We start from the raw sequence: 10609 nt of genomic DNA on the forward strand, positions 1-10609 counted from the left end.
TTCCTGAAATGTTAAAAAAAAATATCTGACTCGAACCTCTTCATACTTGCCATCTGTTCCTTATTTAAAAGGAAAGTCCCTATTTTGGGTAATAGAAAAACAACCATTTTCGCCCATAATGACCGTGTCCCTATATTTATGAAATTTTGCCATATAGTTGTTTAGAAAAGTTAGCAATGTCCCTACTTAAATTCATTTTCTTTTTGTAATCCTTTGTCCCTGTTTATGAACTTGCAATGTTGGCAGACATACATCTTCATGAAAATCAAATATCTGATAAGATCTGGAACTATGTCACAATGCACACATGAATTCTCTCATTTCAAGTAGACTTTATTCAATTCATTTGCATAATTTTTTTCTTAAACCATACAATTCACTGAACAAAACATGACCGGAACGAACGATTTCATATCTTTATCTAAAAATGGAAGCCCTTTGTTTTAAGGTCCGACAATGACAGTGAAAGAGCTAGAACTAGGGATTACTTCGCAATATCACATCCTTATTTGAAATTTTTAGAATATGAGTTTTCTGCAACCTTGTTTAGCCGGTCCCCAAGGTCTCTAGCCCAAGCTGTAATTGACTACAGCCAGTCGACCATAACTCACAGCTCAATTTGTCACATGTACCAACCCAAACAGTTTGGATATTTCATATCCATGGAAATTTTCTCAATGAATTTCTAAGGAATGCACACAATTACTGTACATATATATTTCATAATGCAATATCACAAATTATATAAAAGCAAGAAAATACATTCATCCAAAAAGTCAAACAATCTGAATTTCTTTAAAAGAATCTCCAGACTTCTAAGAATTGCAATAAAAGAGCAAATTGCAGAAGTATACAAGTAATATTTCATTATTTATAGTCTCTATGACAATATGTAAACAATTCAACTTTTTTTTTTTACAAAGGTTTTCTTATTATTTCATTATTCACCATGACAATTGGAGTTTGAGAGTTTAAAAAAAAAACAATTCAAGTTAAACATTAATACATATTTCAGTAACTTAAAAGGACACAATTGTCTTTATTATCATAATACCCTTCAGCATGTTTGTGAAGTTTACTACATTGTACATTCAGACCTATAAATAAGTAGACATACCTTGTCTTTAACTATTGCAAATGCTATCCTTAATTTAAAAGCATGATTTTGTGCTTGGAAGACATCAAAACATAATATTCAAATACCTGTATTATAAACTAATTCAAAAGAATCCCTGCATTTTGAAAACTTTGTGCAAGAGGACATCAGTACATGTACAAATAACATTTTCTGTGATGACCCTGTGTTTCCCGCTAAATGATTGTGAAATTCGTAATCATTAAATGTTGTCCTTTTAATGAGACACCTACTATTATGCATCATCACAAACGTAATATCGCACTGGGTGATTTCAAATTCGGTGTTAGTATTTGAGTTGGTGTTAAAAAACACATTCCAGATTGCCTTCACAAAATTCAACACCTTACATGAAAGACATCATGTCATGGGACAAAATGAATTTGTACATGTTATCATACTGGGTGATTCCAAATTCAGTTTTGGTGTTTGTGTTGGTGTTAAAACACATTTCAGAGTGCCTTTCCTGGCTCTAACACCTTATGCAAGTTTACAAAATTAATGTCGTCCCAAAAGATACACCATGTATCATTACCAGCAGGCATAAAGTGTGAGTTCAAATTGAGTGTTAGTGTAAGCATTGGTGTTAAAACACAAGTCACTTTACCTTCCATATCTCTATCAAATATGTGAGTTTGCAAAATAATCCAAATCACAGTGCTAGCTCAACAGCTTGTGAAATTAATCCCAGGTTCATTTCAAATCTGGTGTTGTGCTAATGTTAGAATCGACCCAACACCAAAAGATCAGCACCGAACTAGAAATCACTCGATGACTGCCTGCATTAATTCAAACATTGTTGAATCATCCCCTACAGATGTCATCTAAAAACAGTAAAACATCCATTACGCTATACTGATATTGCCATAAAACAAGCATAAATATAAAGTTGTAACTTGTTGAACGCACTGTAGGTGTAGGGTGTGCAATGTACACACAGTTGATGAAAAGGAGCAGGGAGGTGATAATTTCTTCCCACAAATCCCCTTTCATTTCCTTTTAACCCTCTGCCTACTGTAACCAGATGATCCCTGTACAAAGCCCATGGGAATACAGAATTCAGTAGTTAAGAGATTAAAATCTTTTATAATTAGGTCCTCTATGAAAATATCTCTACTATACATCTCTTGAAATGGGGAGTGTCAGTTGGAACATACCACTGAGATGTATTTCCACATTAATTCAGTTCAGTTTCATTTTTTTTTTCCATACTAGAGCACCAGGTATTTGTAGGGGGGGTACCAGGGTTTTTGCCTGAGGTTAGGGGGAGGGGTTATAGCCTAAAGGTGATATCATTAATATCTTCTGTTTGCAGAATGGGAACCCAGGCCTCTCATCGTTTTTCTTCTTTTCTTTCTCTTTTTTCCGTTTTTTTTTCCTCCTTACTTGAAAAATCAGGGGGGCTGCCCCTGGCTGTAAGGACATATAGATAATGTTATCTCATTAATTCCATCTGTGCGGCAGGTGTTGCACAGTAAACATGGATAACTAAGAAAGAATTGATAACATTTGATTTTTATATGACGTTCATATTTTTCTAATAAAACTGCTGACTTTACATTCATACGTTTGTCACAAAAGGTACCCATCCCTATGAAGTATAATTTTTTCTTAGGACCTAATCCTATGAATAAAATTTCAAAAAACTATATATATTTTGATGATCGAAACAGATTTATCTGAATTAAAAACTTTGCACGTGTCGATCTTCGATCAGAGCTCAAACAATGGTTGCCAATTTAACGTTTGCCCCATAGAGCATAATATCACTACACTGGTAGAATTCTTTCGGAGCTTGCGGGTTCTGTGTCACGTAAGCAACCTAGAATGATAATGAAACAAGACAAAAGGTTAGGACCTACTATTAATCAGACACCTGCTGGAAATTAATTGTGAAATACATGTACATTAGTTGGATGATATTTCACAAAGGGTGGCTTGGGAGGTATTGCAAGAAAGCAATCAATTGCAAATATCACTTGCAAATTTACAAGTGATCAGTTTTTTACTAAAGAAAATCAATTTATACTTGTTGATATAAAAAGCAGACTGGCAATCAATTACAAATTACCTACTTTCCCAAAACGCAAATGAACACCCATGAGTTGACGTTAACACACCTTTGCGAATTCAGGCCAGAGTCTTTAAGACAGCTCATTCCAATTCTTGAAAATGGTATAAACATATTGGTAATAGCAATCTGAATTCTAAAACTATTATGTGAAATAATGAAATTGATAACTTTACCTGCAATGTCCCTGGCTTATCCAACGGCCTGAAAGATAAGAAAAGATCAGAATGATAAATTAATTTTTACAGGTTGTGAAAGATGCTCATTTGCAAATGCTCTCACAAAGAAATGCACATTTAGCCAAATCAAACCATAACCTGAAATTAACGGTAAGACTGATCATAATGCTCACATCATAGCCTATACAATAGCATAGCATATTAAAATTCTATAATGCATATTTTGAATAAAATTTGCCAGAGACTTATCAGATAAAACAACATCCAAAACTGTATTCTCTTATTGCAATTCATGCATGGGAATGCCTGATTTAATTGAGCACCGAAAAAAAAATCAATAAATTTGAATCATTCAGTCTCCAGACTTTAAAACAGAGGTTCATGAGTTCTGATCCCAGCCATGGCATAGTTTCCTTCAGCAAGAAATTAATCCACACGGCGCTTCTCTCAACCTAGGGTGAGGTAAATTGGTACCTGGCAGGGGTATATTCCTTGACATGCTCATGCTGTAAAAAATGCTTGCCGGTTGAGGGTAATAATATCCAAATCCCTTTTAAGCACATATGATCTTAAATATTACATGATATGTCATGTGCTTTACAAGAACTGAGTATCATTATTGTAAAACAAGGATTTGTAAACTTACACGAAAGGCATGGTGACGTTCATAGAGTAGAGAGTGAGGGACGGGTCCGGAGTATCCTTGGTAGAATGCAACAGCTTGAAAGTCTGCTCTCCATCAAAACTCACAGATATTTTGAAGTATCCCTGTTGGTCAATCAAACTTTATTTGCCTCAATTTTGATATCATACTATAATAAATTACATTATCATTAAAGGGATGGTCCTGGCCCTGAAAATAGTTATATCTAAATATCTAGAGTAAGATTCACAGAGCAAAATGCTGAAAATTTCATCAAAATCGGATAACAAATAACGAAGTTATTGAATTTTAAAGTTTATCAATAATTTGTAAAAAAGGGTTATATGCACATCGTCATGAATATTCATTAGGTGGGCTGATGATGTCACATCTCCACTTTCTTATGTTATTACATGAAATCATAAATGTTCCATTTTTTCATACATGTGTAAATGTGTACTCATTATGATGAAAAAGGTGGGGCAATAAATAACTAATGCACTTAATCAGTTGTCAATCCAATTGTTTTAGTTCTTGGTAGAAAAATTTTGAATACACCTAATTTCCTATAATAAAATACAAAAGAACGAGTGGGGATATGACATCATCAGCCCACCTAATGAATATTCATAAAGACATGCCTAGAACTGTTTCACCGGAATAATGCAAATTTTAAAATTCAATAACTTTGTTATTTCTTATCCGATTTTGATGAAATTTTCAGCATTTTGCTCTGTGAATTTTACTCTATTTATTGAGATATAAATATTTCCATCCCTTTAATAAAGTTACTCTTTCTGAAAAATCAATTTTCGGATAATAGCACTGTGGTCACCAGAACCATTTCGTAGTACACTGTACTTGCCTTGTGGTCAGTTTACTAATAATTAATCAAATATCTAAGAAATCTCTACTTCACAATTAAAATTTGCCAGAAAGATACTTCTCAATTTCAAATTTTCTCTTTCGCCTTTCATTTTCATATTTATCACTCCACCTCCCAACAGTCCTCTGCACAGTAGCGGACCGTGACCCGGAGGAGACAAAGCATTGGAGGGGCACTGTATTGTCTGTGAACAATGCTTTGTCTCCTTCGGGTCACGGTCCGCCACTGCCTCTGCAGAACTAACCACATGGCAAACTGTAACCCACCCCGTGTTAACAACTGAACTGAACATATATATATATAACTGGAAATCAGTGTTGAAAATTTCTATTCACTTATCAGTAAAACTGATATGCCTATACACAAATAGTCCAAACTTTGAACTATTGGTTGTGATGTATCTCAAAGGAGAATTAAGAAGACAACCATATCAATAGGGTCAAGTACATTCCAGATAATATTTACATTTCAGATAAAGGTCACTTCAGGTATTCATTCTGTACTTTATTATGGAAGCAAAGGTCACCTGACAAAATTCTAACATAAAGGTTTCTCACAATTGACTAATTGATTGATTCTATTTCTGTTTTCACATCAGAGAAAGGTATACATGAGAACATAATTATTCAAAGGTAATATGTACTCAAGTATGCAATAATCATATAGGCCTTCTCATTTGTAACTGAGAATTCATTTAATGTGTATACATTTTTCAATTCAGTTGCTGAAATATTTGCATGATTCAATCAATGAAAGGCCCAAATTTAAATCATATTTCTACATATAACTCCATTAGATTGCAGAAAAGTGAGAAAAAAAATGATGAAAATTGAAATCTATTTTATTCATAAAATCAAAACTTACCGGGTTACTTGCGTAATAATGATCAAGGTTTTTCTGGAAAGTAACAGTAAACTTGCTGCCCTCCCTGAGTTGCAAAGAAAAAAAGCTTGTCATCATCAATCTGTGATTAAAAATAAATGTTTATTTCCAATCCATTCTTAACCGACTGGGGTTATAGACAAACTTAATAATCTTGAATATGCCTTACTTTAAAATCCAAATGATACAAATTAATGACATTTTTACCCTTACTTTTATTGCTATGGTACATGTATCTTTGTTGTTGTTATTTGAAAGTATATATTTATATATATACTTTAACTATATATACATGTATATATATATATATATATATATTATTATTATAATGATTAGATTTCTCAAATATCAAGTACATTGTTTCATCTTTTGTATGAAATATTTTACATTTTTAAGAAATATTTATCAGTCCTGTTCCCACTCACACTCTTTTTCTCAATAACACTTTAATTAGATCAGATTTCACATTAAAAGTTGTTTCATCAATCTACTTATGATTTTATTTCTGATTCATTTAAACCAACATGCACTTACTTGATAGCAAGAGTGGTTCCTGTGCTGGCATTACGACTACCACACGGACCAGAAGTCAATCCGCAGTCCGCAGATGCTACAATAAAAAGAATATAAAAAAAATGATCTGTTTTCAATTGATTATTGTTATATCCATATCAAAATCATGTTCAGTTCATTGATACTTAAGTTTCTCGGCAGCACAAAGTAAGAAACTCTGACTTCTGAGTCAAAGTTTGACTCTGGAACTACATTTCATTACTCCCTCAATCTACCCATCATATCAATCAAGTATCAAATGTGATCAAGAGCTGTAATAAATAGTCATAACAAATTTACCATGACATCACAAGCTGTTTATAAATCAATGTACTTAGAAAATTGTAATAAATTAATAGCAATGGGCCCAAAACTGATTGTAACAGATTTTATAGAACGAGACATCATATTATCATAGGCATTGCATTACCCTATTTAGTGTTGCGTTGTATTCTAAAGGTAAGTCACAGACTCAATTAATACTATACAAACAGGGTGATTGTTGCAGACTGCAAGTGTATACGATGGAGATCAAACTTCAGCATTCTACGACGACGACTACGACTAGTACGAGCTCACGTACCTTCTTTGTTAATGCCCATCATTGAGCCGCGTTGTGGAGGGCTCAGCAAACACAGGTGGGCTGTCCCGATGGAGACAACTGCACAAAATATGGTCACGAATACTAGATACTTCATTTTATTTTCAGTTTTAATGACTCTACTCGTAGAATGGTGTCGAAAATTACCCAATAACAGCTACGTATGAGACCGGTCGTGCAGATCGAAGACTCTGAATCATGTAGGCCTAAAAACGTAAACAGAATTATTGTGCAACTCTTGTCACATGATCAGACATGTGACACAGTTCAACGCTGCGAATCAGTGGTCACATGACACAACCCTGGGAAATTCCGAGGGTTGTTACCAGAACTATGTTGTTCGTTTTTGCATGTAAACAAGAGGTCCACAATTTTGAGATGTTTTTTTTCTTCTTCTTAATTATCACCAATAGACAGGGGCAGACAAGATTCTGTTCGGTACTCCATTAGTGTCAGCTTCTTGAAATAGGCCTACATATTTTCCCTTTTACTTAATTGAATATAATATCAAATAACGTAAACAAAGTTGTTTTTCAGGATGAACCTTGGCACGTACCCAAGTTCTCTCTCCTTCTCTTAAGTTTTTTCTCTATACTCTAATGTGTTTTTCTTGTATATGATTTCAAGTCTACTAATGCTTTTTCTTCTACTTTTCAATCTTCCACCTACAATATTTTATTTCTGAAAACTGATATAGGGACGTCGGCCTATATACTAACTGGAAACAACTTCTGGCGTTTCAGTATGGTTTACTCTATTATATCAGTGTATATTATGACAATCTACTGTGATTTACAACGAAATCCAATTTACGTATCATTGTGGAAACATGATGTAAAGCAAGAGTTTAAATTTCGATGTTTTTAGGGCAAGGCCACTTTTCTCTGGGACACCGTTACCGCGCAAATGGAAGAGAGGGCACATCTCCAGCATGAAAAGGCAATTTGAAACAAATTCTGTGGATATATTCTCGCAATCTAGGAGCTCTAACTTATAGACTTCTGAACAAAGTTCTAAAAATCGAGGGGGCACGTTCCCCCCCCCCCCCCCTCCTGCACCGGATCGGTGCCAACTAAAGCTAGCCAGACCCTGAAGGGCATGTCTGATTTTGTTCAGTGACGGGAATTTGGTAAACATCTTATGACTGGCACTTAATGTGTTCATTAGCATGTTTGGCGTCTGCATAGTTTTCAAAGAGAGAGCTGACATCAAGTGACAGTTGAAGAATAATTTGAAGAGACCTCGAAGAAGCAGGACTAGTTTGAGGGAAGCTCGAGGGTTCTTCAAGCACTGTCGATGTCCGATGAAGCCGAGCGAAAAGCTAAGATCACCGTGAACGATCTTGAGCGCAGTTACTTTCATAACGTACAGTTGCAATTTCATGGCTTGCGTTTCAACTTGGTTTACATCCCCGTTTCGAAGTGATTCAATATAGTAGGTTTGAATCATCTCTGTATTTTCGGATGCTTTTCTGAAAGGTGCATTAAATGGTGCTTTATGTCCGAAAACTTCGCAAGGAATATCACTGGCGTACAGATGGGGGTGGGGCTTGGGTGCCGGCCATGGACCCCAAAATTTTCACGACCAAGAAAAAAATGGAAAACATAAAGGGGAAGGAAAGGGAGTGAAATACGATTTTGATTTGTGATTTTTTTTGTAAAAGTTAGATTTTTGTATTAAAAAGGTCAAAGTTTATCTCTCTCTCTCTTCGCTCGCAGCTTTTTAGAAACTTGGACCCGTGCACCATGTCTGCCCCCCCCCCCTCAAAATATTTGGCTCATTACGCTTCTGGCCCATACACTAAGGAGTAGATGTTAAAAGGATAAGTCAAATCATCATTGAAGCTGTCATGAAATGTCATTTAAAAAATCACTTTAACAGGATACTTACGTTGACCCAGTTGAAGTTTGACGGGATTGTTTAATTTGGCCATTTTTGCCAATCATAAACCAGGGGCCGGGAGGGGGTAATCGGGGCATTATAATTGATATACATCTTTAAATGATCTATATTCCTTTTAACATTATAATGAGACAAAAAGTCAGCCACCAACACACGACATGTCTACAAAACTGATATGTTGTTTCTTTAAAAAGCGTTTTCCGTACCCGTGTATATCATCAAGCATAACGTGATACTAATTCGATCTTTTCTTTTTCTCGTAGGCGGTTTTGGCGGTTACATCCCCACAACCAAACCTCTTTCTGGAGGGGTTTCTAACCGTTATCTTCCATCATCTGGGCCAGGTGTATGCAAATGCTTCATTCTGCGAGAAATGTAGCCTAGAACAATATAGGCGGTGTCGAAAGTCAGATACAAATTAAATCGTTTGGAATAGCATGATGCCAACATATTGCTTTTATTTCGATTCTTTTATCAGTGTATATAATAACTACTTTCATATTGATTTTTGTCCCATTACGGATTATGTTTACTCATATTATCGGCGTAATGAATAACAGTATTGAGGGGTAAGCATGGTATGTGAAGCAAAATTTCTAAATAGCCTCAAATTTCTAAAGAGCAAAGAGAGCGAGCAAAATTGTTGACCCTCTATATACGAAAAGTTAATTCTGTGATACATTTTGAAAATATCTAAAGAAGCCATACAATATTTTACTGTTTTTTTTTTCTTTTTCATTTCTTTTCTCATATATTTCTTGATGATGGAGACGGAGGGGGGGGGGCATGGTCCCCAGTCCCCCACCCCTAGTGACTTGTATCTTAATTGGATGTCACCTGCCGACATATTACCAAGATGGGTTTGACATATGGATCTGTAATCAGTGTACTATATCTCCGATCTCTTGCTTCATGTAAATAAATTTGATTTGTATTTTTTACATAATGTAAAATTCATTGACCTTTTGTTTTCACTTTGCTTTTATTAGGCAGCTTAATTCGCGATCAGGAATATTTTACTCTTGGTATGCATACAGGAAGTGATGGAAGTAACAAAAAAAAAATGGTTAAAGACATAACATTTTGGGTCATTTCATTTGCAGGAAGGTATTGATATGCTCCAAATATAATGGGCTTGAAGGATAAAGAAAATTCAAATAGACATGATAGAAGAGTAGGCCTTTATTCTATTTTTATATGAATTAAAGGAAAAATACATCCGGAAAATATCGTTAAAGGGACAAAAGTGATGCTCATCTTGTAAATCATGGTAGAAACACAGCATTCAACATGTACACCCTTAAAATGTTGGGCAACATACTGTCCACACAACAATTGGTTAAAAATGTATCCGGGAAATGTATCCAACTCTGGGTAGTTTTTAACCAATACTGTGTAGTTTTCACCCAAAGCAACCAATATTGGTTTAAAACTACCCAGAATTTGATAAAATTTTAACCAATTTTATTGTTGTGTGGACAGTATAAAAATGCTTCCCAGCATTTTGAGAGAGTACACAAGGGGGTTTCTTAATCACTAACTCAGATTATGTGACGAGCCTAGATAACTTTAGATTATGCAAATTAAATAGGTCGACCGATACCATACAGAACGATGGTGAAGATCGACAGAGTATCCCACTCTGTTAGGAGGCCAGAAATATGGGTCATCTTGACCTATTTGGCGTCACTCGAAACATATACACTCACATCGTCATATCTTCCATTTTGCGCTCCATAAATTAATCTTTTAAATCCA

General features: G+C 35.0%; 1 protein-coding gene across 2 annotated transcripts; it reads right to left on the minus strand.

Annotated features, from left to right (window-relative positions):
- Nucleotides 1-312: 312 nt before the first annotated feature.
- LOC129278473 (uncharacterized) lies at nt 313-7234 on the minus strand. Of its 2 annotated transcripts, XR_010293773.1 has the most exons (7): nt 6932-7208; nt 6331-6406; nt 5779-5842; nt 4032-4153; nt 3383-3410; nt 2661-2957; nt 313-2482 (listed from the first exon to the last, which is right to left on the minus strand). XR_010293773.1 is itself a non-coding variant. In XM_054914658.2 (6 exons), exons 1-6 carry the CDS (start codon nt 7044-7046, stop codon nt 2856-2858), a joined length of 507 nt encoding a protein of 168 aa, XP_054770633.2. In that variant the 5' UTR covers nt 7047-7234; the 3' UTR covers nt 313-2855. The 2 variants fall into 2 exon arrangements, 1 of the variants encoding a protein (XP_054770633.2); XM_054914658.2 differs by having other exon boundaries at nt 313-2957; nt 6932-7234.
- Nucleotides 7235-10609: the final 3375 nt, after the last annotated feature.

Source organism: Lytechinus pictus, chromosome 1, assembly GCF_037042905.1.
Source record: "Lytechinus pictus isolate F3 Inbred chromosome 1, Lp3.0, whole genome shotgun sequence".
Classification (NCBI taxonomy): Eukaryota; Metazoa; Echinodermata; class Echinoidea; order Temnopleuroida; family Toxopneustidae; genus Lytechinus; species Lytechinus pictus.

Coding starts and splice junctions, on each gene's coding strand:
- LOC129278473 (XM_054914658.2), bottom strand. CDS start 7,046: ATGAAGTATCTAGTATTCGTGACCATATTTTGTGCAGTTGTCTCCATC. Junction 5,843..6,330: donor GGAACCACTCTTGCTATCAA/GTAAGTGCATGT, acceptor TTTGCAACTCAG/GGAGGGCAGCAAGTTTACTG. Junction 4,154..5,778: donor ATTATTACGCAAGTAACCCG/GTAAGTTTTGAT, acceptor ATTGACCAACAG/GGATACTTCAAAATATCTGT.